A 27095-nucleotide genomic window follows, 5' to 3' on the forward strand; every position below is an offset into this window, starting at 1 on the left:
GGAAGGCATCCTTCCCTGTGAGGGTGCTGAGGCCCTGCACAGGCTGCCCATGGAAACTGTGGCTGCCCCATCCCTGGAAGTGCCCAAGACCAGCCTGGATGGGGCTCTGGTGCAAGGTGTCCCTGCCCGTAGCAGGGTCTGGAACTGGGTGATATTTAAGGTCACTTCAACCAAAACCGTTCCAAGATCTCTTAAAGCCTTCCAACCCAAACCCCAGATTCTAGGCTGAAGGCAGACAAGATGAAGACTGGTGTGGGTTACTCAGTCAGCTCCACCAGCCCCCCAGAGCCCAGGTGCTCCCTCCAGCAGGTACCTTGCCGGCATAATGCTGAATCCTGAAGCAGCTGTGGGGCAGGGAGGTGTCGTTGAGGAACCGGGAGCACTTGCTCATCCTGCTCTCGAAATGCTGGTGAGTGGCACAGACCTGGTTCAGCTTTTCCAAAAAGGTGTCATCAGTCACTGTTCCTGGTCTCAGGCACTCCTCATCCAGCATGGCCAGGATTCCAGTCTGGTTCTGAAGTTTCAAAGCAAGAGCTTCAGTACTTGTTTCCATCACAGCACAAAAAGGAGACCGTTCACTTTTTCGACTTCTGCTACCCAGGAAACATTCTTTGAGCCATCTCAAAGTTCGGGTCTTTTTACCTCATGACCATTTCCAACACTGCACTTTTGAAGGCCTTTTTGTGAGATCTGAATCCCGAAATTCACATTGAAACTTTGTGTCATTTACTCAGACTGCAGCAACTCCAACTTCACTGAAAGTATCCAGTTAATGGTAAAATCACCATGTATTTCATGTTAATGGCTAAAAACTGCTCTCTCCTGATTGTTAAGGAATTTTATCTTTCTTGCATTGGAAGTCTTCTCAGTATATACAAGTACTTTGAATACCTCAAACACTCAGGAACATGTAATTAAGTTTTCTAGCTTCCACATGAAAAGAAATGTTAATTACAATGCAGCATGTGATATCTGCTATTGGAAACAGCCCTAAATGTAAACAACATTTAAGAGCTATTTGATTTATTTTGGTTTTTTTTTTAGTGTAGCTACTGCTGAATATTTCTACAAAAGTAATATAGCTTATTAAAAAAAAACCCTTTTTAGTAAAATAAACTTCTACTACAAAAAGTAAGATGAATAATACAACAACTGGCATGTTCACAAAATTTAGTGCATATGGATGCATACAGACATCACAGCTAAATTAAATCCATGCATTAAAAATAATCCAGAGAGGATCCTGAATACAACTTACATTTTCTATTAGGTCACAAATGATAGCATTGTTGAAATATTCAATATGAGTCCATTCAATCCCCTACAAGAAAATATAAATAAATGTATGAACAGGAAAACAACGGAGGGAGCTTTTCCCCTGAGCAATTAAAATGATATTCCAGTTAACCATGGTACTGCCTTCAAATTTAATTCCTCATGCTTACCAACAATTCATTTATTAGGGAAAAAAAAAAAAAAGCAATCATCTACTACTAACATTATCTGCACAAAATGAGTGTCCTTGAGTGGCTGCCAAAGCCACTCTCCATTCCTTTCCCCCACCCATGTCAGCTTCCCATGCACTCCCTGGCTCCAGGCCAGGCTCCTCCCGTGCTGCCCACGCTCCCACTGGCCAGAAGGGAATCAGCCCATGTCCCTGCAGCTCCTGAGATCAACATCTCTAATTCCTCCTTGTTGGGATTTTTTTTTTTTTTAATGGGAGGAAGAAAGAGATGCTAAATTTAGATAAGACAATTTGAAAAATCCAGGGTATGACAGTTGTTCAGATGTTCTTAGCATCTCAATTCTTTTCAAACATCAGGGATGCAATTTCCAGGATGAGATGCCAGAGCAACACGAGGTAGCACTGGTAGGGCAAAGGACTGAAAGAAGGAAAAGATTAATTTCATTCCTAATTTGCACTCTGTGGTACTTCTTACAGTCTACTTTTCTCAGAGCATTTGAAACAGCACTCAAGAACCAAACTGCAGCAATGATGGCTCGCCACTGAATGCAAAATCAAAAAGAGATGCTAAAATTTCATGTTATCAGGATCGTAAGGCAGGAACTTTATGTAATTTTTAAAGATGTTTATATAGCACAATGGTCTCATCCAGTCTGAGTGCAGGCAGTGTGTGCCAGTTTTTCCAGCTGGGAGCTGGTATTTTGTCTGAGCTCTGTGTGTCATGGGGAGCGCTGCTAAAACCTATTAAAACTTGAGCTTGATGTTCACTCACAGAATAATATCAAACACCAGAGGCTGGGCTCCACAGGACATCCCAAATTTATCCATAAAGCTCACACAGCCCCATTCAGTATCTACCTGAAAGAGCACTAGAACCAAACTCTATTTGCAGTTTCTTTCACGTTGTGTGCTATTATTTTAGCCAATAATTGAAGGAGTGGCTGTGGCTGGTTTTGGGTGCACCCCAAACATAATCCAAAACCCAGGCTGCAGGGTAATGGTGCTAACACCAGAAAGTGATATTAGAGTTCTAACAAATCCATTAGCCCTTGCTCAGAACTGCCACTCATGGCAGCCAACGAGTGAATCAGAGCTGGGTCTGGTTTTTAACCTGGAGAACTCATAATGGGAAACAAATGCCAAACCAACATTTTTTGGTTCATGTGACTGCCACACAGCCCCACACAAACATGCTCTGTGTCAGCCCTGTGGTCTAAAAGTGCCTCTGCTGCCTGAAAAATGGTTCCAGCCTGCCTGCCTGTGTGTCTCTGCAGGGACAAGGGGAGGAGGCTGAGGGAAGATCCATTCCAGTATTACCTCTCGGATGTATTCCTCCTGCTCTTCTTTGAGGGTGAGCTCAATGAAGATCTGCTGCAGCTTCTCATTACAGTAGTTGATAATGAATTGCTCAAAGCTGTTGTCCTGTCAGATGAAACAGGTTTGAGTTTGCTTTGTGTGAACAGCCTGGAACCCAGCTGGATGAGTTACTGCAGCAGCTGCAGGTCAACAAGCCACTCTATTAACTACTCCCTCCAGTTTTGTGAGGTGATGGCTGGAGTAATGTTTGATTGAGATCATGATTAGCTCAGAAATTTCAGACCAAATCCTTCCCTGAGGCTTTGTCTCTTGGAGGGACAAAAGCCTCTCTAGGTTTTATTCCTGCTGCCTCCACACTGATTCCTTTGAGCGAGTCACAAGGACACTTGTGGTGTCAGGAAATGAACAGCCAAAGTTTTGCCTGCACTAATCTGTCCCCATATGTAAAATGCAGACTCCTGCAGGGTCTGATAAATAAAATCATGACAGCAGCATTAGCTCCTTTCCACTCAGCAGCCCATAAAGCATCCCATTTCCCTACAGAACCAGGCTCAGGCTGCTGTTCCAGCTGCAGCTGAGCCTGGGTCAAGAGATTATTGGCTCCAGAGGTCAACCCACCTCCTCCCTGCCTACAAACTGCCCCTAGAAATGGTGGGAAACAAAAGAGCTTCATTGACTGGAATTCCTCTAGCAGGCTAATTCATCCAGAACCGGGTTAGGGAGCAAGCAGACGTGTGACCCTTTGCAGAAGGGACCAGGGAGTGGAGCAGACCCCAGCAGGAGGGGTGGGCACAGGAAGGAGGCAGTGTCACAGCCTGTGACCTGGCTCTCTGCCTTTTTCAACTCCCAAATAACCTGCTGGACACTACCTGTGAAGCTTAAATGAGGCTGATAGAACTTTTATCACCGAAGGCAAGGGCAATCATTTGAATGTTTGAATTGAGGATCTGATTGCTAAATGAGATTAAGAACACACAAGCAGATTAGAAAACACTGAGGTAGCACAGATTACTTCTATCATTTTAGTTTTAAATGAAGCAAAATCATAGCTGATCACCAAAAATTCCTCAGCCACAAGTGCTGCCCCTCTCACCAACTGCAATTATCACTCAGAGATTGCAAAACTTGCACAGCTCTAGATGAGAGAGTTAAAAGCTGGCATGCAGCAAAATCAGCACTGCAAACAAGCCATACTTACAGCATTCTGTTGAAAAAGAAATTACATAAACTGCAGTCAGTACTTCTTCTACTTCCATAACAACACAGATAAATCTATTAGCATTTATTTAGCATACCAAGTAGATCAATCTTTGTATCACTGAAAATGCAAAGTACTACATAAATGTTATGTATGACATCTTTGTGGGTGAGTCTGTCTTTAGGCACTGTCTAAATATTACCAAATAAACCAACATCAGAGCCTAACACAGAACAGCATTCTTGCACTGCCCTGTCTCTGAATCCCCAGGTAATGATTGCCTCTAAAACCATATTTATAACCCTGGGCAGACAAATCTGTGCAAGAGAGGAGGAGAATGCGGAAGGAAATAGAGGAAGAATGAGTATAAGTTTGCTTGACACATTCAGACAAGGCCATCACTTCAGATAGGTTGAGTCTGAAGTAAAAGGAGCCCAACAGCCACATCACCCAGACAAAGAGAAAAGGTAAAACACACTCTGCATCCTCCTGCCAGGCACATGCCACCCAACTCAGAGAGACTGCTGCTCCAGAAGAGCAGGGTATTCTGATTAAAAGGGCTGCAGGACTATTCACTGACAAATTATACAGGCTAGGTCATCAATAGAGGATGGAAACTGAACAGAAAACCCAGCTAAACCACCTAACTGAAAGGTCATTAACAATACATTACAGTAATTGCTAGATGTTCTCCTGATTTGCTGTGTATCTGTGATATTTATGGCTTGCCAAAAAGAAAAAAAGGAAAAAAAAAAAAGGCAAACCAAAATCCACAGAGTTCTCCACAAATCGCTCACTGTGAGCTGTGAAATTCTATTTGACATTGCCAAGCCACTGAAAATTGCTATTCCAGGAAAAAAGTTATTGAAGAGCAGCAGCAATGTTGTTCTTTATGAATAATACAGAGCAAAAGGCTAAAACAGTTAATTATGGCAAAGAAAATGGGGGAAAATGTTTGAAATTACTGAAACTCTCAAAGCACTTAACTCTGAGCAGACCAGAAGCCATTTGGTAAATGAAATACACTTCAGAAAAGGTTTTAAAAAGCCATGCCCAAAAAAACCCAATTAGTGTTGGTCTCTAAGCAATTCTAAGGAAGGCAACAGAGGGTGTGCATTTATTCTCCCTTAATGAATATCTGATTTAATTTATGTCAGGGCTCCACAAAGCATTCACAAAAACATTCACAAATTAGTTGTCCCCTCCAATATTTTAATGAAGGCGTTATAGAAATTAATACAACAGAATTAGAAGGGATTTAAAGGACTTCTGACATTTTATTTTTTAGAAGGCAGTAAAGAATAACCCAGATCAGTGACAGCACATCACTAAACCCACTCAGGAGCCAGGGGATGGAGGGACACAGCCATCAGAGGCTACCTGCTCAGTGACACAAAGGGGTTGGACCAACACAGGAGCAGTGCACTCAGACCCAAAATTTGGGGAAGAGCTATCAAACGTTCTTAGGAAATTTTAAAAGGGAAAAAAAACCCCCAAAATTAAGACCATATCTTCTCTTCCAGGCTGTAATTCTGATATTTTTAATATCAAGGGCATCACTTCAATCCCTGCATTTTAATAGCAGCTTTCTGACTTTGCCTTTGAAAGCACTGTGGAATGCAAAATAAAACCTTCAGGGAATGTAAAACCACAGCCTCTCAAATTAAATAAAGGTGCTGGGAAAACAGAATGTCACCTGAGATAGGCTTAAAGTCATGCTGAATTTATAGGCACAGCTCAACCAACCACCCTCAGCTTATCCTCTGAATCTTTTATCAGATGCAGCACTAAATTTAGGGGACTGGAAAAATTCACTGACAAAAATCAAAGCCTACTTCACCATGGTTCTCACTTCATAAATAATGGTGTCATACAGCTTCATTCTTTATCAACCTTCATGGTTGGGATTTCATGAATAGCAAGTTTTGAACTCTAAAAAAAAATTCTTCTCCATGCAAAAATAAAGTGATTATATAAACTACCTCTAAAGTTCTATCTGTGAGCCCTAGCTATTACATACAGGAGCTTGAAAGTCCTACAGAAAATATTCTTTTGTGCTTAATATCTCACCTAACTCCTTTTTTGAAAGATTCCACATGGGTATGAAAAAAACAGATATGGTTTGTTGCTGACTTTATACGTTTTTATACCAGTAAAATACCAATGTGAAACAAGCAAAAATATTTCTGACCAAAAAAACCAAAAAAGGGAAAAAATAAAGCTAAAACTCTCACTGATAGTTAGGCAGAGAGATCTCCATTAGATTTATGAACAGAAAACATCTAAACCAGGGTACTTTCCTGTCAACACTTGGTACTTTCTAACCTTCTCTCCCCACAGAGAATTCAAATTCACTTTTGAGCACCCATTTCCCAACAATTTCCAAAGCTAAGGCAACTGTGATACCTGCTAAAACTGAAATCTGGGAACCTTTCCATTAGGCAGGAATCAATTCTTAACTTCCACCTGCCCAACAAAGTCTTTAGGTGTTGTGGTTTTCGTCTCTCCCAGATTAAGCAGGTGATGTGGATCCAAACCCAAGGTACACCACAGCTCAGTGTCACACCTTTGGAGGTGTTTCCCAAGGCCTCCTCTCCCTCCTGAATCTTTCATCACACCATTCTTGCTCAGAGCCAACTCCAAAATCTACACCTGGCTCAGTCTGCAACCACACTGACAAAAAGGGGCCCAGCAACACTTTTCAAACACATTATGTGAGCACACACAGCTCAAATAATACATGAGATGCATTTAAAGGAAAAGCATCTTTTCAAAGGAAACCCTAAACATTTCAAGTCATTGTTGAAATCCACAGCACTGATGTCACTAAAATGAACTTTCACATTGATGTGAGAGGGGAAAAAGACATACAGAGACTGATACTTCTGCTCTGTCACAAATAGCCCCAGAAAGCAAGCTGTTGTTTTAAATATCAACACAGCTCCAGGCATCAGAAGTCTCTGACTGCCTCCTAACACAGGCAGGTGACCCCAAGTAGTCCCATCAGGCCCCCAGAGAAAAAGCCAGATGGCAAAAGCCATGATGATAAAAGACCAGCATACTGACTTCCCTGAGATGAATGGTGGAATGAAGAGTGAAACCAAGCAGCAAATTCAATTTATATGCTGCTGTGGTGTCTGGGGATAGGGGGTTTTAGGTATGACCACACAAGCACACGGGTTCATGAGATGAAACTAAGGAATATAAATGCCAGGAAGTTAAAATCAGCAAAATGGGAAAACTGCATTTAAAGAAAATGAAAAAGATACTATTTTAATCTCAGAAAGCAATGACCCAGTTATAATGTGACTCAGTTCTAAGAAATTTTCAATATTTTTTACAATTTTACTGAAGGCACGTTATCAATATTTATCCCTTTCTTTTCTGTTTACATGTACAAACATTTGAGCAATCAAGCTTATTTCCTGTAAACCAGACTGCACTGGGTTTTTGTGTAAATACCTGTACATGCAAAGAACCAGAGAGGCACACATTTTAATTACAAATATTCCACTACATGCAGCCAAGCCATGTCTCGGGGCACCTCATGGAAGCAGGACAGATCTGTGCCAAAGCTTTGGGGATTATCCATTTCCCATCTTTGTGCAGCTCAACCAACTTCAGCCCTTTTTGTGTGCCAGGCAGAGAACCAGGCCCCCTGAAATCCACCTTGCTCCCAGCTGTGCTGTCCAGGCACACAGGTCTGAACCACACTCAGACCTGGAGAGATGAGAAACTGCAGGGAATGCAGTGCAGGTGTGGTCCATGGGAAAACCCAGGTACCATCACTTCAACAAAGCCAACCTGATAATTACAGTCCTGGAACAACAGGAATTACAGCCAGGCAAGAGCCTGCTGTGTTATCAGAGCCACTCCTCTGCTAGGACACAAACAGCTGCTGTAGGGCAAATCATTATTCACAACCTGCAGCAGAACATTTGAGTGTTTTTGCTCCAGCATTCCAAGCATTTCCTCTGCTGCAAACAGCCAGCCAGTGGGATTCACTTCATAAAACTGCACATTGCAAAATAAGCCTCTCTGATACTTCCATGGCAATACAATTAGTTAAATGGTGGTCAGCTTCCTGGGAGGCACCTCTGCTTTCAGCATCCCATCACCTCAGGAAAGAATTGCTTTAACAGCATTTTAAAAACTCCCTGGCACCTCAGAGTCCAACCAAGGGTCCCTCTCTGTAAAGCTCCTCTCTCACACAACACTTACAGATTAATCAATTACAGATTAAAGGTTCAGTTCTCCTCTTTCCCACCAGCCTGGGGTTTGCAGAAGAGGCAGAGGGGCTGGGCACACACATTTTGGCACTGCTGCTTGCCAGTATCTGATAAACTTATGGGCATCAGCAAAGGGTTGGACAATTTCAAAAGGGAAATCTGTGGCAAGCTAGGCAGCCTAGAAAGAGCAGCTGGAAATTATGGTCTGGAGATTAGGGCAACTAACAGATATCCATGGAAGAGTTAGAGCCAAAGGCAAGACATGAAGAAAGGGTTCCAAGATTCTTAAAAAATATATATATAATATAAGATCCTGATAAGTCAATTTCCTCCTAAGATTTTTTTTTTTTTTTGGTCTAGACCCTTCTCCTGTAAAATAATCCTTTGGGGAAGAGGACCCTGATCCAGGAGCAATCTCTCAGAGCTCAGGATGCTCTGAAACTGAAACATCCTTCATGTCATCAACAGGATAGAAAAAGGCAAAGCAGCCAGGCAGCAGCTGGAGCAAGCTGTTGTACGAGTTTGTGGTGAAGGTGGAAACAGCTCCCCTATTTTTTCATGCCTTAAACACCTCAGAAAGGCATTTTCAATTGTTACTGCCCCTTATTTGGTTACCTCCCTCTAAAAACAGACAATTAACACAACTCTTAACTTGTCAAAAGGAAGAAAATGCATTCTTCACATTTCTAACCTATTCCCTCACAGAGATTCTGTCATTTTATCCTTGTCCTGCTTACACAGTACATGAAGCAGGACCAAGCTTCTTTCTGTTACCTCAAGGGACTTCTGTGCACAAGAAACAAGCTAATTGCCTTAAATAAAAGTAAGTGCTATCAAAATGCATCCCAGACTGTGAGAAATGGACCTGGTTTTACTGCTGGGTGGTTTGTTTGGCTGGTTTACCTGGGATACTTTTATTTACTTCTGGGTTTTTTGCCACGTCTTTGCCCGTTCTTGCCCACCTGGAGCAAAAGGAGCTGTTCAGACCAGGCAGCCCCACCACCTCTGGTCAGCCAGATGGAACCAGTCCCTCTCTGCAACCCTCTCACCAGGGAATCCCAGTTTCTTGTCAGGTAAAGGGCATGGAACAAACTGCTCCACCAAGGGACTGAGCAGAAGGAACTCACCCTCCCAAACTTGTCTTCTCAAGGCCTGGGAGATTTCAACAGTGAGCCTTGTTTGGCAGCATTACCTTCCATAAAACTGCACTGCCAGTCATTCACCTCATCACATGCAGAGTATTCAGAAGAAGGCCTTTAAGCCAAGCAGCACAGACAGACATTTCTGTCTCTGAAGGGCTGGGCAGGATGAAATACTCACCCTCACTCCACGACATTCCTTTTTGTTACTCCCTGTCTCCGCAGGAAATGTACCCAACAGGAACCTCAACACCAGAGCAAATGGAGAGAGCCTTCTGCTCATCTCTCTGAGCCCTGCCAGGCCCCACCATCTGCCTCCTGCAGCCTTCTCCCCTCCATCACACACCCCACCCCTTCTGCAGAGAGGCACAAACTGCCTTCTGCCCCAAAACACCCACCAAACATGGGACAAAACGGGAACAGCCCCAAACCCACCCCAGGAGCCTGGGATCAGGCTGATTCCAGAGCTGCTGTGCCCCCACCACCATCCCAAGCCCATCTCAAATCCCAGCCTAGGCTGCACACTGACTGTGCTGTGCCCAGCAATGGGGATGAACACCCTTGGAGCAACGAGTGCCAGGCTCAGGGCACTGCCCCAGCCCAGCAGCACGGTTCCACAACCTGCCCAGCCTGCATCCCCAGGCTAATCCTGTCCCCAGATCCTCCAGCCTGCATCCCCAGGCTAATCCTGTCCCCAGATCCCTGCCCACAGGCAATTCACACAGAGCCACCCAAAATTTCAGCCTTTTGCTCTGCAAACATTCAGTGCCAGCATTTGGCTTCCCACAAAAGGCAAGGCAGGACTCAAACACAAACACAGCTTTGCAGCACCTATTTTGTGGGTTGGGTAGCCAAGCTTGCTGCTGACATCTGCCAAACCCACAGAGGCTGAGGATTATTGATAGATTTAAATTCCCTAAGCTGAGTTTTTAGACAGCCAAGTCCTTATATCTGCTTTCCTGGATGGCTTCTGTGTTTGTCTGAAAAGTGGGGTTTGTGTTTGATAAACACCCTAGCAAACCCAAATCCCAAAGAGAATATGCCAGCAGGATCAATGCTCCAAGCATCTTCTCTCTGGTAATTTCCAAGAAACCACAAGTTACCCTTGTAAATTAACTTCAACTTAAATTGCAGAAAATGGCAGAAACCACAGTGAACAGTAAATAAATCAATCTTTCAAAATAGATGAAAAGAAATCTCGTTTAAAAGCTTCAATTTGCATTTAATAGAACAAGACTGCTATTGTCATTAAGAAGGTGAAGTATGGTTTTATATCTTTCAGAATGGTAAATCTGGATTTCTTTATTCACTGTTCTTATCCTGAACAGAAAAAAGGCCCGAGAAATACTGTGCCCTGCCCATTAGGAAACAAAACAAAAACCTCAAAAAAATAAATTAAATGTAAAAATCACCTTTCAGTAAACACATTCCTTGCTGCTTATTCCAATGGTGCTGAGCTTCCTGTGTAAATATTTTGCATGTATATAAAACACTCTGGCTACACCTCCTGTGGGTTTTGATACACTTCAGGTCAAAGACCACACACTAATGACAAACTTACCTGATTCCTGATTGGAAACCTGATTAATGTAGGCCTTTCTACCCTCAGCACAAACAGCTCCCACATTTAAAAGGCACAGATTTAGAGATGAAGCCTTTCAAGTGCATTTTTGCCAACAAACATTCTTTGTAGAGCTGACATTGGTTCTAAGTTTCAGGAACAGATGTGAAAATCAAAATATGACTTAAGAATTGGGTTCAAGAGGCAACTGCACAATTTTAGTCATAGGTTTTAACTGATTTATAATTAGATGGGTTTGTTATTGTCATTAACTACACCTCAGCTAATAGTTTGAATCTTTGGCAACAGTGTTTACAAATGTACCACACATCAAAATGCTCCAAATTCCACTGTATTTGTTAGGCTATAGATCTTAAGACATTATTAAATTTCCCTTGACTTACGTGGCTGCATATCCTCAAAATTTTATTTATTGATTAGTTGATTTAATGGGATTAAATTTAAACAATAATTCAGTTATTTCTGTGATGCTGAACCAGGCTGCTTGGCTGCTCTTCTCACCACAGGTCTCAGCTCATGAGAGAGACTCACACCTTGTGTGAATTTGGTCCTCAAGTCACAAGGCCAAACCTCCCCCAGCTTTTCCAGGAAAACCAACACTTGGCATTTAAAGGAGTGAACAATAACTACTCACATTATTTTAAAGCTTTTGAGTTTGCAGCTTTTGAGAAAGCAGCACTGGAATTCAGCATGACAGGTAAGTGAAGAGAGCTCTGGGCTTTTTCCCATTTTTCTCCTGCACTCAGCCACTTACTTATGACCTTCCAAGATGCTGAATGCAGACAAGATGAAAATTACAGGTGAGAAGCAGCCTCACCTCTGGAACACCTGCCACAAACACAGCTGGCTGATGTGCTGGTGCACCCTTCTGTCTCCACCTCCTGTGTGTGTCCAACCTAACCACACACAGGGCAGCTGGAGAAAACAAGTCCTGCACCCTTCCAGGGCCAGCTTCCTGAGAGCTGCCCAAGGACCAGCTCCCCAGAGAACTGGCTCCAAGATCCCCATCCAGCCCAACATTTTCACAGCTCTGTCCCTGTGTCTAAGGCAAACACAGCCTCGCTCAGCCAGCCCTTGAGGCAGCTCTCAGCTCTCCTTCTCCCCTTCAGAGGCACTCTGATTTGCACACAGTTGGATGTTTGGCTTCTGAAATGAAACTTACACCACCCTCACATGAGCAATTATTCCCATTTCCCACACAGCTTCAGCACCCTCCCCAGATTTTTAAGAGGGATGTAGGGAAGTGGGTCAGGATCTTTCTACTGATTTTTTTTCTTCTCCTCAGATGGGTTTCTAGTTTAAACACACACAGATTCCAAGCAAGACCTATAAACCTCTTAACAAAAACTGTCAGAACAAGATTTATGGAAAATGCCCTGTCCCTGGTGCTCTCTAACCCAATTAAAAACTCCTCATTGATTGTTTTGTTTTGTTTCAAAATACCACCAGTCTAAAAATACTATTGTAAACAAACAGCTGCAAGCCACAGATCTTTAGCTTGGAATAGGTACAGAGTATTCACCTAAGAGAATTGAGATGAAATGCAATATAAGTCCTTGTTTAATTTTGACAGGAAAAAGATGTATAGCTTTTGTTGGGTGGTTGGGTTTTGGGGTTTTTTTTCCCTCTCAGGATACACAGCTTGTTCAAAGGCATCCACAAAATGCCTCAGGGCAGAAATGACAGTGCCAGAGTTTCTCCTATGCTCAGAATGTATGTCACAACAAAATACATTTAGTTTATCCATCATAAATATTTATTTATCTATGGTGTAGAAACACAAGTATGACTGCCATAATTTTTTGTTTCAATTGCCAGACATGCTAAGACATCTCTCTTTGGCCTATGTTTCTAGTGGGTTTTTACTGGTGTGTTTTTGTCAGGCATGAAACAATTGAGTCAAATTACATATATTCTGATTATGAATTCATTAACAACTCTGTTAAGCTTTAATAACAGCTCTCTCACTAAATGGTTACCATTATAAAAGTCTTACCTCAAAAATTTCAAAGCCATAAATGTCCAGCACCCCCATTACCTTCTTTCTCACTTTTGTTTGTGCCTTAAAGAAAAATAAACACTCAGTCATCTCTACATTGCATACTTGGGATTCAAGAAAATGAATGTATCTCATAAGCAGGCTGTCAGATACTGCAAAACTAAAATGTTACATATGGTTTCCCAAAATACACTTAAAGTGAATATTTTTACAAGCTTAAGAACAGAGCAGAGAGCAATTTGTGGAGCTGTGATAAGGTTATTTGTGTGTAACAGTGTACAGCCAGGAGCAATGGAATTGGCAAATACAGTTTTACTGTCCACTTTCATTTGAAGGATTTCTATTGATTTGGGTTTTTTTTCCTTTTTACAAGCACAAAGCAACACTACCTTGATGCTCTCATTGATCCTGGTAACCAGCCAGGAGAACAGGCGACTGTACAAATTCTTAGCCAGAGCATCCCGGGCATAATAAGCCTAAAGAGAAGAAAGAAGAAAAATGTTACAAATGCTGGGCTAAACCAAACATCCTCCTGCTGCTGAGGTGCCCTAAAGGTGCTGTGGACTGAGTAAAACCAGCACAGGGAGCCCTGGCTCTGCCTAAGCTGGCACAGGAGCTCTGCCCTCCCGGCCAGGGGCTGGCTGGAGCTGCAGCCACAACCAGGGCACTCCAGGGCACTCCAGCTCCCTTCCTGCTCTGCCAGCTGCCCACTGAACATCCCACATCCCCATCCCCATCCCAGACAAGGGGGCTGGAGCAGCTGCAGCTGGAGAAGCCCCACTCCTGCTGGCCTGAGCTGATGAGACCCAGGTGCAGCCACCCTGGCTCTGCAGCGTTTTGGGGAGGTGAATTCACTCTGGCAGCAAAGGTTTCTCAGCAGCCCCACAGCTCACAGGGAATTACAGCAGCTGCCCTAAATGAAACCAGGCTGCCTCACCACCTGCAACATGTGCTTTGTGCAGGACTGCTGGTTTTTGCATTCTCTGCCTGTCCCTCATCTTTTGGAGGTAATTCACACACCAAACCAAAGCATCTCTTAACATTTAGAAACCACAGAGCAAAAAACACACCCTATGCTTGTGATTTATTCAGCGCAGCCTTTCAGCTGGGGTTTTTATTGGGGTAGCTATGATTGAATCATGCAGAATAAAACTGACATTTAAAAAGATCTTGCCTCTTAAATCAGGGCCTCTTTTTACCTGAGCCACGTTTAGTGTTGTGGAAACTTTCTCCTGTTTGGCCTCAACCGTCCGGAAGCTGAAGGCTCTCTCCAGTACAGACTGGTCTATACCTGTCAGCTCACAGATTTCCTTGAGTTCTAGCAAGAAAAAGCAAAGTGTAAGCACAACCAATCCTTCCACATTATTGCTTTTTCCTCCCTAAAACTACCAGCTATTAAGAAGTGTGGTATTTTCCCAAAATGTTCTTCAACAGAAGTGCTCCCCATTCACATTCTCTCCCCACCGCCCTGCCAAGCAAAGTTTTTAAAAACATTCACAGTGCAAGGAATACTGGTTTTGAAAGCACTTCCTATCCACTTGTTTTTGAGAAGAAACTTTCCCTCCATTTATAGCAAACTGCTTTTCATAATGAAAAATTTTCAGATGGAAATGAACCTTCAAAATAGATCAGCTGCATAAATATCACCAAACGAATCTGACACTACAGGCAGAGATGCTGCAAAAGAACAAAAATCCTCCAGGGCAGGAAAAAACAAGTAGCTACAAAAAGGCACAGAATCATTTAACATTTTAGAATAAAGGGCTAATAAAGTGGGGAAAAAAGGAGAAAATAATTTTTGGAATTTCAAACAGAAGGATTGAAATTGCACAGAACGCAGCCCATAGTTGCCTGAGGGTGAGCTCTGGAAACAATCTAATTCATATGTAAGGATATTGTATGTCTGCAGAAAGGACAAAATTAATAATGACTTCAGACAAATCAGTGGCTTTCTTCCCATCACTAATCTCATCTTACCATTTTTATCTTTGACTTTACTTTCATCTAGGCCATTTGCACGAGATTCAGGCTTAAATTCGATATTTCCCAATTTCAGAACGGCTGCCACCACTTCAAAAACCGACTGTGTTTCATGGTCCATAAACCCAACAATTTGCATTGCATTCTGGAAAGGGGACAAATAAAATCATGAGATAAAGGCATCTACATTTAATCAGATAATTCTTGAAAAATTCACCATTTATCTGCAAAATTACAAATGGTTTATGAGTGCTTTTGTTACTAGAATTACCTAGTATAATTCCTATGCTAAGATAAGGAAGTTGTTTAATACACAAATGGAGCTGGCATTTCCAGTCCACTTCTAGGACTCATTCAAAATTGGGGTTTCTGAAACACTGTCCTTTTTTTAGCCACTTAATTTAGTTTGTAACCCAACCCAATTTTTCCCAGTCGGATGAACAGGGCCTCCAGTCTTCTCACACCAGTCACTTTTAGAATCCATATTTGCATACACTGGGTAACAAGGCCTTGTATTCATCCTGTCCCTGAGTACAACCAAGCAAGAACAGCACAGGAAACCATCTCAAGAATCATCCCAGCCCTCCTTTTCTTTTGACTGGGTCAGCATCACCTGGTCCCCGAGGCTCAGCCACTGCTGTGCTAAGCCTCTACAAAACATAACTTTTCCCAGGATCTGACCAAGGCATGTGGGCTTTTTTCCTTCCCTTTTTTGTTTTCTTTTTGGTTTGGGGGGAGTTTTGCTTGGTTTTTATTTCTTCTTTTCTTCTTCTTTGGGTTTTTTTTTTTTTTGTCCTTTCTGTATTCCCCTAAGAATACTCCAGAAGCTTGATCCCATTTCCCAGCTGTATCCATGTTTCCCTGAGCAAACACGCTTTATCCCAGCATGAGGAGTGCCAGCACTCAGGAAAGGTGTCACTCCCAGCCCTGCATGGACAGACAGACCAAGGGCCATGAGAAAGAGCCCTGCCCTGGGGCTGAGTGCACAGCCAGCCCCTGCTCCTTCTTACCCTGACTGTTCTGAAGTTTGAAGCATCATCCACTCCATTCACCCTGGCAGAATCAAGGCCCAGGTAGTTGTATCTGCTGAAGTCCCTCTCCAGCTTCAGTTTGCCTAATAAATCAAATAAAATTATCCTTAGTAACAGCATTCTTGTTAGCAGCAACTGGATCCCAGAACCAGCATTGTCAGGAATAGGTTGCTATTATTGGATTTTCTTCAAGGATCTTTTAATTATTAGCATTCTGAATAAGAGCAGGTTTTCAAATTTGTTTATAATACATTGCTGAGCCAGCAATTCTGACTAATTCTGACTGATTCAGTAATTCTGACTCAGGTATCTGGATAATATCAAAGCACACATGGACTTCACATATTACCAATGATGCTATTACAATTACCCAATAATTTCAAAAATGAATCAATATCCCATTTCCCACAAAAGATGGCTTGGAATAGCACATTAAATATAAAGAAATCTCACATGTGAACAAGGCACAAGGGCAACACTTACAGAGGAACTCTTCTGATGCACCAGACAGGATCTGATAGAAAATGTGGAAGTTTCTTTCACCCCTTGGCTGCTTAACAACACGAGACTTCTCTAGCAGATCTAAACAAACAGACCAACAAAAATCCCACAGGTCAGGGACAGACTGCTGGAGCAAAACCTTTAAAATGAATATAACCCTCCATCATTTTCTACTTCATTTTGTAACACCATCCAGCAAACCAGAAGAGGGTCAGTATGAACCTTTTCACAGCATATCAAGTATCTCTAATATTTTTTTGAGCTAGGGGCAAGCCCAGTGCTCTGGTCAAGGCTGCAGTCTGTGAGCTGCAAAGAGAAGTCAGGTCAGGGAGGCAACGTGCTCAAAAGATTTACAGAACCACCACAAAATTAGGATTTGGTCAGGATGACTCTGCAGGGGAAAGTTTGAAGAGGCAAAATGGTACCAGGCTAAGTGCAAGAAAGATGGGTGAATGAAAAGGAGAGACCAAATTAAGCAAGCATTTAAACAGAATAATCAGGCAGCACTTTGTGATCCTCAGGTGTATCAGACTATGAAATAATTCCCAGTGGGACTGCCAGAAGCTCCATCCTGATAAACTCAAAGAGGAATGGAGAAGCAGCACTTTGAGAAGCATCACTGCACTGATGGAGTAGCTGGACAGGAAGCCTGCTCTCAGTGACAGACACATTGCCCACGAGGGCAGGAATCCAGGCAGGCAGCATAAGCAACCTGACTTTTAACACCTTGCAACCACTTCAGACCCAGCATCCTATTTGCCACAGAGGTGACAGCTCAAAGGTTGCTCAGCCTGCACTGCACTGGCAGGCTGTGCTTCCCAGCACTCCAGGAGAAGGAAGAGGAATGCAGCAAGAGAACATCTGGACAAGCACCAGTGTGACCTGCTGGTTTTGTACAAAACATATGGTTTTTTTCTTCTTTTCTCACTAGGACAAGTACATTTTTCCAGATAGCAAACACAGAATTCCTGAGTGTCTATCTGAAGCTCCATACATTCAGTGACATGGAGACAGAGACATTCAATGCCTCATTCCAAGCACACAACAAAGGAGCTCCCCCTGCACCCACCTCCACACCCTCACACCTTTTCTCAGATTCCCACTCCTGCTGAAGCTGAGCCTGTCCCAGGAAATAAAGACCCTTCTGAAGGGTCTGAAGGAACTTCAACCCACAAAATCACACAAATTTTCAGACCCCCTCCTCCACCTAAACTACAGCAAGTCAGGTTGAAAAATCACTTTCTGCCCAGTGACAACGATGACAAAATTCAGACAGTATTATTAATCTTCTGATTGGCTAATAGGAGGACAAATTTCAAATATGTACAGGCTGAGAGAGGCTGATCCCCCACCCAAGTGTCAATACTTGGGCTGGGAAGGGCAAGGTGAGCAGCAGGCAGCTCAGAGCTGTGCTGGCTGTGAGGGTTCTCCAGGCAAGTGTTGGAACAGATCGCAGCCAAATTTAATCTCAAAAAAAATAAACAACTTCAGCTCCCACAGTGGCTACACACACTTCAGGAAATGGCTGTATTCTCAAAGGATATTGAAGCAATGTGGTTTGGCTTATTTGGGTTTAAAAATATTCTACCCATAAATTTTCTCAAATGCTGTCATAAAAGCCCGGCTACAGATCCTGGCAAAATATTGTGTGTAAGCCTTCAAATTACATGCATGCCTTCAGCAGATTTAAAAACAGGTTCCTTAATGCCTGTAAAATTAGTTATGTTTAGGAGGATAACTTTTTTTCACTAGTTTATTTATGTATTTTTATTAACTAATTATTTATGTATTTTTAGAAGCAACAAAGTTAACCACCTCACAATCAGTTTTCAAAAGGCCTCACATTCTGTCAGCCTTGACAATTGAGGAAAAAAGCAGTCACTGTCAGAAAATCAGGTCTTTTCCTTAACAAAGCAGCTGCTGCCAATTCTTTTTCAAATCTGTGTTCATTGGGTTTTTTTTTCCTTTTTCTTTCTGTTCACATGCAGACTGAAATCAGACTTGTAGGACAGACCCAGACCATCTGCCCCCTTCTTCAGAAAACTTCTTCCCCCTGTTTGCCCTAATTAGCATTTTAACAAATCAACCACATCTCTTTTTCTTGATCCAACCAGGGCACTGCCAGCAACTTCTGTGTTCACTGCCCCCAGTTTCCAGCTCTGTGGATCAGACACTCCAAGGAGAAAAGACAGTGCTGCACCTCAGGGAGCTGCACGTGGCCCCTCAGTGATGCTGGTGGCAGTGGAATGTGTGGACAGATGGTGCTCATCTGTGTGAGAATCCACAGGAGCAAAAACCCCCAGACTCTCTGTACATTGCATTTTGTTACATGGTCTGTGTGAATTATGTGTAGGGACGATGCAGGATTATCCAGGACTACACGTGCTGTGGTTATGGGCTAGGTGTTATTTCTGCACTGTCTAACAGCGCTTCTCCTTTAACGGGAATGTTTAAAAAAAAAAATTAAAATATAAAAATTAATTTGATTTGGAAAAGTTCAACCTTGGGAACATTTCTGCCTGAATACCCATCAATCCAGATGACTCAAAATCCAGCTACAGGCCTCAGGTGCTGAAGAAATAATTTGTTATTTCTTCAGCACCTGAAGAAATAACAAATTTTTTTTGTTATTCCTAGATATCACTGTTTAAATGCAAGAGATCTGTGTAAGCACCCTGCTAAACAATTTGACTTAACATAAAAGAAAGAGAAAATATTCTGAATACTTCTGCAAACTCTAATGCACAACTCCACAATTTTTTTTTTTGGTTATTTGACCCACGAACTCAAGCGATGCAGAAAAACTTGGGGTATTTGTATTTCTCTAAATATACTAGAAATCAAATCAACATTCAAAAAAGGAGCAAATAAACAATAAAACCAAAAAAATGACACTACCTTGGTACATTCTAAATCACCCAGGAGAAGTTTATTTTAGTCATGACAAGGAGCCTTTTAGCTGCTCAGCTGAAGTTACAGAACACGCTCTAGTCACAGCAGCTTATTTCCACAGCCTCACCACATTTTCCTTTTTCCTACCCTGATTATCTAGCTGCCATCAAAAAAAGCCACTGATTAAAAAGTTCCTCACTAACTTCTCCCTGTTATTCCCACCAAGCTCACAGTAATGTTCTCTTGGATGAACTGATCCATAATTGTGACAGTCAAAAGCCACTAAATGGGCAGCATGTGCATTGGCAATGACTGCATGGCTTTAGGTGTTAAATCCTCCTTGCCCAAGTGATGAATGCTGTTTAAAAATGAGCTAATCAAAATGTTTAATACAGTTTGTAGCTTGTTTTCTCAAACTCTTCCTAGTTTAGGCAAAACCATTGCCTAAACGGTGGCAGACGTGCCGAGAGGAACACGAAGGGAGGTGTTGCAACAAGTGAAGATTTAAAAACAAAAAGAAAATCAATAAGAATGGATATCTCTTCCCAAAATGTCTAATTGTCCAGTTTCTGCAGTATTTCCCTAAGTAAATGAACTTCCCAACAGGAATCACATAACAGCTCAGGCTCGAGGTTGCTCAGTAAGTGGGTAATTACTTCTGACTTTTAAAATGAACAAACAGGTAAAAACAAGGAATGAGTTGTAAAGTTATTATTTTGCTAACTTAAAAAAAAAAAAAAAAAAAGTTGTTGCCTTAAATAATCATAGATTTATTTCATGCTGTTGTTGGAAAAGATGGCAAAAAGGGCCCTTTCCCTATCTCTTGTTATTGGGACCCTAAAGGCTTTTTGCTGGTTAAAAATGGCATTTCCAGATCAGACAGTGCCTATCCTTTACTTCCCAACCTGCACCAATGTTGTCTCCTAGTTAATCATTACAGCACTGAAGGGCTTAGGCAGATTAGGAAAGATCACTGAATGCTAAAAGCCAGGTATTTTTCAGCAGGAAATTCCAGGTGAAACACAAAAATTTAAGACTTCCAAAAAGTCTGGGAAAGATATTGTAAGATCCACGCTTTTCAAAAGGTCTGAACTATTGTGAAAGTGAAACATTTTGAGCTCCACTGTGCAAAACCCCTTCAGCCATCAAATTTAGTGTACACAGAACCAGCCACAAAACTAATGAACCAAGTGTGCACACAAACCCTGCCTTAAGTGCAAAACAGATGGACCACACACTTCAGAGCTGAAAAAAGCTATTGCAATTAGCACCTGTTACTTCAAACCTAAACACACCTGTTTTTTTATAAAATATGTCTTATTGTGTAATTACAGGTGGAAAAAGAAATTACCATTCTCCTCTCTCTCATCCTCAGTGACAAAGTAGTTATAATAAATTAAAAACGAAGAATAATATCGATCTTCTCTGTAATTTATTTCCACAGTATTACACCCAGCTGAAAGCAACACTCCAACACTGCCTTTGCTCACAAGTGCTCTGGAAAAAAAGTCCTCTGAGTGCAGAAGGGCTGGCAAGACTGCCCACTGCAAGAGCAGAGATTGCAAACCCCCTGCAGGAGGGCAGAAAGAGCAGACACACCTCAGAGAGAAATGCAAATGCCATTTACCTGCTTGCAGGTGCCATTTAAAGCAGCAACAACACCTTCAAGCAGGGACTGATGTTTGCTGCTGAGCAGTGATGGGGTGCCCACAGTCCCAGGTGGCAGCACAGCAAGGGTTTGTGTTTAGCAATGCCCACAGGAGCAGTTTGGATTTCCTCCCCCTGTGCACATGGATGGGCTTGCTGGCAGCAGGACTGAGCACCTTCCATGGGCTCCAGCATCTCCCACCCATGAGGAAAACGAGCTGGGATCTCCACAGAAAGCTGGCAAAAAGGCAGGACTAACAGCTCAGGCTTACAGCACACCTCAGTCAGCCTCCTTCACCCTCCTGCTCACCCACTGGGGGTGGATCAAACAAATGCAACACTTGCTGCCTTGTAGTCCAAGGGGGAAGCAATTCCTGACTGAAGTAAAATACTGAAAGTGTGCATTAATTTCAAATTTTCCATTCCCAATTTCTCTCTTGTCATGACTGTTCACAAAGAAGCAACAGTACATCAATTTCCTTGGAAACCAGCACGGTTGGAAGATCTGAGCTGCCATACCTGAAATGAGACTGCACAGATTTGACACTGTTCAAACACAGCATCATCTTCACTTTGGGTACATACCAGTCCTGAATTTAGAGATGCCACAAATCCCTTCCATTCCATTATTTCCATTCTGGTTTTACTCAGAAGATTCACCCTTCTGTTCATGGCACATTAAATGTTTCGGATCTGTCAGCTGGACATTCCCACTGGCTGCAAACTGGACAGGGCAGACCAGCAGTGTGCTCTGGCATGATAATCCCACCCTCCATCTCCCTCCTGAGAAAGGTTCCTCCAGGCCAACCCCTCTCACTGAGGAGCAGGAGCTCACTGAAGGGCCCCAGGCAGGTCACAGCAGCTTCAGCCCCTCCTTGAAGGGTCACCCAGGCAGAGTGACCAGCCTCCCACAGAGCTCCACAGCATTCCAGAGCAGGCCATTCCAAGAGAGACCTTTCAGCCCAGTGGGTCTCTGCTTTTCCACAGCAGTCTGACAAAATTAAAGGCTGATCTTGGTTACCATCCTTGCCACCAACACAACCTGGATGTTGGGCGTGTCTGCTCCGAGCCACTCACACTATGAAACACATCTTCCAAAAGCCCTGCCTTAACTGATGTCTGGAAATCAGGCTGGCCAGAAACAGCTCTTAAAGTTTAACTAAAGCATTATGATGTCATCTTCACATCCTAGCGATACCAAACCAACAGCCAGTCAGAAATCAAAGAACATTTATGAATATTTTCATAATCATACTTTCCCTTTTAAGGACAGGAAACTTCAGCACTACTTGACGTCATGCTTGATGAATTATGAAGACAAATCCTGATTTTGACTTAAATTCTGAGGGGTGTAAAAGAACTTAGGCCCCCCATATCTTCAGAATTATGAGGCCTAACAGAAAAAGAAATGTCTAGTTACAATGCAATGCTGCAGTTGTGTGGAAAAGATCTAAGGCAGCACAACCAACAAGAGAATTTAAAATCTCTTTTAAAGAGAGATGGATGGACTAGCAAATTTTGCAAACACTTAGCCAAGGATGAGATGTATTAACATGCTGCTACAGGAACTCAGTATTTGCCTGTGACATCCCCTGCCAAGGATGAGGCATTTCATAGCTGAACAAGTAACATCTTTTCCTCAACAGGGCTTGCTTACACATCAGGTCTTTATTCTTAAATTGAAATTAATCTCCTTGTTATTAAATATTTATTACACATGACAAGACAGAAAGAATGCCTAAACCAGGCATATCTTAGATGGATCCAAAAATATGTCTGCCCTTTGATACATATGTCATCACATCATTACAATTACATGTAATCATAATTACACCAGGCAGAGATTTATGGGGCAGATAAACTGCAGAGCAACTATTTGGATTGCCTTTTGATATGACACAATATTTTAATTACATGACTCAGTGCAGTGCTTTCAAAGACAGACTGTTAAATGTCCACCCTTACAAAGGAGGACTCATGTTTATGTATGTATTTTGAATGTGAAATAAAAAGAAACAAATAACAGCCTTTCAGAACCCTCTTGTTCACATTGAATTATTATGAATATATTGAGTTTGGCCTCTAATTTTGCTAACTGCCAAATGTTAAAGCTAATAGATAGCCATAAACACTTATATAGTGACTAATTTGAGTTTCAAGATCTCCTCTGTCACAAAAGTTGGGCTCTTCAGGCACAGTTCCAAAAGGTGATCTGGTTGAGAAAAAATGTCTGCCCTCTGAAAAAAGCCCAAACCTACATTTATGTGCAAAATTCCTCATGGTGTTTTTAAAATGTTTATGTTATATATGGAGAGCACAGTTCACCTTGGGTGAGTCTCATTATTTCACAACCAGTAAAATGCCAGTGGTGTCAAAAGTCACATCTTTAGAAGCAGCAATTAATTTGGCTGAGTGGAATGAGGGGTCAAGGCTGGGTCAGTGACACCTAGTATAGTCACCCACTGCCCTCTTCCTCCCCTTTTAAAAATAAGAAAACCAAACAAATATGGCTTTATATAGCACTGAGGAGGAATTTATTTTAAAAGCTGCACTTAAACGCTCAAAAGAAAAGCAAGGCAAAGCACTCTGGGCTGCCATTCAGTTCCCAGCCTTCTTCTTCCCAACAGAGAGCTGGTCAGAATTTCTGAATTGCTACAGGTTTCATAAAACAAGCTCCAAGGCCACCTTTGCCTCCCTAAACTCAACAGCTGTTCATCCTCTCCCAGTACAAACCTTTCCTACACTTTGAGGTGTACAAACTTGTAAAGACAGCTTTGGTTCCAAGTAAACACACTCATCTCATGGTGATCTCCAGCACCCTTGCAAATTACAGGACATACATAAATACATGGCCCATCAAACCTAGGGATTCAAGAATAAAAAAGACCCCCAGATACCCATCTGCATCTGCCACCAGCTTCAGAGACAATGTACAGACTCACACACATCGCTCAGTGCCTTTGAAACAATGCAGTAAATTCAATATTCATGCTTACCTCTTCAAGTCTGCTTTCACTTCCTCTAAGGTACATTATTCAAAAGCAACCAAATTAAAAAGCAGAATTTAGCACATGATGGAGGGAGATTCTACGAGATAGATTCTATTAGACTAACACAGGTGATCTTTTCAATAATTTAACCATCTTCCTTCCTACAGAAAACATTTTAATCTGTGAATATGCTGATACCAAAAGTAATACTCACAGTTGCTTATAACTCCCCCAAGTGGGTCACCCTTGAAATCAAACTCAATGTCCATGTATTTTCCCTGTGAAAGCAACAGATTTTAAGATTAAAATTTCTGTTTAAGAAAAACTGCTCAAGACATTAGGTTAGTTGGTTGAAAGGTTGGAAGAGCGACCTGACAATCTCCTGTCAGATTTTTGCATAAGAGAAAAACATTCAAATCTTCTAAGATGTTATCACAGCCAGGGATTTTTATGGAAACAGCTTTAGTCAGGTCTGTGAAGCAACCCAGCAACTTGCTCAGTTTCTAAGGTTCTGTGAAGAAAACGCACATTGCAAAAACTTCCACCGGAGTGCCAACAACACCAAACAATCCCTGCAGCCATTTAGGTACGGCCACGCTTATTTCCTGAGGGATGCAGGAAGAAATTATCCTGCAGGAAGAAATGATCTCCTTTCCTCCCTGGGAGCTGTGGGAGCATGAAGCAAGGCAGCTGAAGGAGAGCCGCTGAGCCTGGCCCCCAGCGAGCACCACTGGCCATCGCGGGGCAGCTGTCACCCACATGTTCTATGAAAAAATCCTTTCCTTAGGATTTTTTCCTCTTGAGAAGCTGAGAGGCCTCAGGAACAAACTGCAAACAATGATTCTCTGCTGCTGTGGGATGCACCAGGTGGGGCTGGGATTGGTCTCTGTGGTTGTTTCTCATTCATGGCCAATCCCAGCCCAGCTGTCCAGACTGTCTGGGTCACAGACAAACCTTTGTTATTCATTCCTTTTCTATTCTTAGCCAGCCTTCTGATGAAATCCTTTCTTCTGTTCTTTTAGTACAGTTTTAATATAATATAATCATAAAATAATAAATCAGCCTTCTGAACATGGAGTCAACTTTCTCCTCTCTTCCCTCATCCTGGGACCCCTGTGAAAAATGCTACAAATAGTGACCCTGAGTGAAAAACGAGCACCACCACAGGGCAGCTGTCCCCAGTGTGTGCCTGCCTTGTAGAAGTGATGGATTATTATATGATTATTTCTCATTCTTCCTGCTGAACTCTTTCCCTGGGAGCTCAGGAGACCAGAGGCAACAATGAACGGGCTGGCACTGCGCGAGCCGTTTCGATCCCGCCGCGCTGGCGCGCTGCGGTTCCTTGACTTCTGCTTGACTTCTCCACATCACAGAAGCTCCCTCCGCTCTTTGGGTCATTTTAATTTGTTTGACAAGTGCTTAATGTAGTAACAGCTACATTTAACAGTGACAAAACGGACAGACTGTGCAGAAGAGGCAGCAGCAGTGCTGCCCGCGTTGGCAAGGCGGTTTAGAAAGATAAAAGCTGCTGGCAGTAATCCAGCCAAATTCCACCCTCTGGCACACACCTAGCAGAGGACACTGCTCACGGTGAGGAGGGTGAGGCACTGAAATGGGCTGCCCAGAGAAGCAGGCCAGGTTGGACAGGTGTATACTCATATGTCTATTTTTTTAGGTTATATTTTTTGGACAGGTGTATATTCATATGTCTGTTTTTTAAGGTTATATTTTTTGGACAGGTGCATAGTCATATGTATATTTGAGCAGGTCCAGTGGAAGGTGTCCCTGCCCCTGGTAGCAGGGTGGAATGAAATGGTCTTTCAGGTCCCTTCCAACCCAAACCTAAGATTCTAGGACAAAAACCATCCATTGAAAAGCCTTGTGTTTCTATTTCTTTATTCACTGCATTCACTGGGTTTTGTTTATTTTTCTATTTTACTTTTTATTACAGAACATAAAAAAACAAGCACTTTACACTGACTCACTCCAAGAAACTTATTAATTTACTGGGTATTTCGTCAAGATTGACTTGACTCTACTTCAACTCTATTTTTTTTCCTATACTGTATTGTTCAAGGTTAATACTGAGCTGATTCGAATTTCAGAGAGGAAAAAAGTAAACCAGATAATTAAATTTTCATTTCCCAAGGACTGGGACAGCTGGGTGTTTCCAAAAGTGTTTTTAGCTCGCTGTTTATAAGCGAAGACTTGAAAGCCAAAATAGTTGTTAGTTCCACTTTGTCCTGGAAAGATTTCTGGGCTGGCTGCTCATCATTTCTGCAGTGTCATGTCTGATAATTGCAGTCTTTCTAGCCTTTCTATTAAAAAAAAAAAAATAAAAATCTCTAAATTTTGCCCCAAATTTTGTGATGAAGACCCCTTGCTCTGCTCACAATCAGAGGCAATGAGCTGCAGAAGGAGCCTTCAGAGACACGTGGAACACCACGAGCTCTTGGGAATTAGAAGGGAAGGGGAAGAAATTTCCCAAGTGGAAAAAAAAATGCTGCTCTGCAGCCTCACAATGTCCAGAATTTCTATCCATTTGCTTTAACTCACAGCACAGCATTCTCCCAGTGTATCAATTCTCCTGCTCTTGCCAACTCCACACATCTCACAATATTGCTTTTCTGGACACAAGTGAGCCAGTGACAGAGCTGTATTCAGCTTTCTGATTTTAGCAGGAGAAACTACGATAGGTACTCCCACTTCTGAACCTCTCAACTCCAGCATCAACTTTTCTGGCTTTTCAACTGTCAGTTCTGGTAATTTCTCATTCCATTCCATGCCCAAAAAAGTTTGAATTCAACCAGTTGATTATAAAGAATTTCAGCAAAAAAATAACATTACAAATGTTCGTATTAAAAACCAAAGTTGCAAACACAATTTGAAATGCAATAGAAAGCAAACGGGAACCTAAAGTAGTCATTTTAACCTAAAAAAATATACATATGAATGGAAAACAAGATCCCATGGAAAGATCTACTTGCTAAGCAGGCCAGTTGTTGGACACATGGTCTCTGACACTAAAGCCACCAGTGCCAGAAAATTAAGGCATTCAGCTGCACTGTAATTATGTTTCCATCCGGTCACAGGCTGCCACATCCTAATTTTGTTTTTCTTTTTTA

The 27095-nt window shown here is 42.3% G+C and overlaps 1 protein-coding gene across 5 annotated transcripts in view; it reads right to left on the reverse strand.

The window, feature by feature from the left end:
- The window catches only part of MYO1B (myosin IB), a 107337-nt gene that overhangs the window by 26050 nt on the left and 54192 nt on the right, over positions 1 to 27095 (reverse strand). For all 5 annotated transcript variants that reach the window (XM_050976969.1, XM_050976967.1, XM_050976968.1 and 2 more), the window contains 10 exons: positions 24185 to 24248; positions 16424 to 16522; positions 15920 to 16023; positions 14907 to 15054; positions 14129 to 14247; positions 13319 to 13405; positions 12927 to 12992; positions 2783 to 2887; positions 1259 to 1321; positions 314 to 514 (listed from right to left, as the gene is read on the reverse strand). In XM_050976969.1, the coding sequence (XP_050832926.1) occupies positions 314 to 514; positions 1259 to 1321; positions 2783 to 2887; positions 12927 to 12992; positions 13319 to 13405; positions 14129 to 14247; positions 14907 to 15054; positions 15920 to 16023; positions 16424 to 16522; positions 24185 to 24248 (1056 nt within the window). The remainder of the gene's footprint in view (positions 1 to 313; positions 515 to 1258; positions 1322 to 2782; positions 2888 to 12926; positions 12993 to 13318; positions 13406 to 14128; positions 14248 to 14906; positions 15055 to 15919; positions 16024 to 16423; positions 16523 to 24184; positions 24249 to 27095) is intronic.

Source organism: Serinus canaria, chromosome 7 (genome assembly GCF_022539315.1).
Source record: "Serinus canaria isolate serCan28SL12 chromosome 7, serCan2020, whole genome shotgun sequence".
Lineage (NCBI taxonomy): Eukaryota > Metazoa > Chordata > Aves > Passeriformes > Fringillidae > Serinus > Serinus canaria.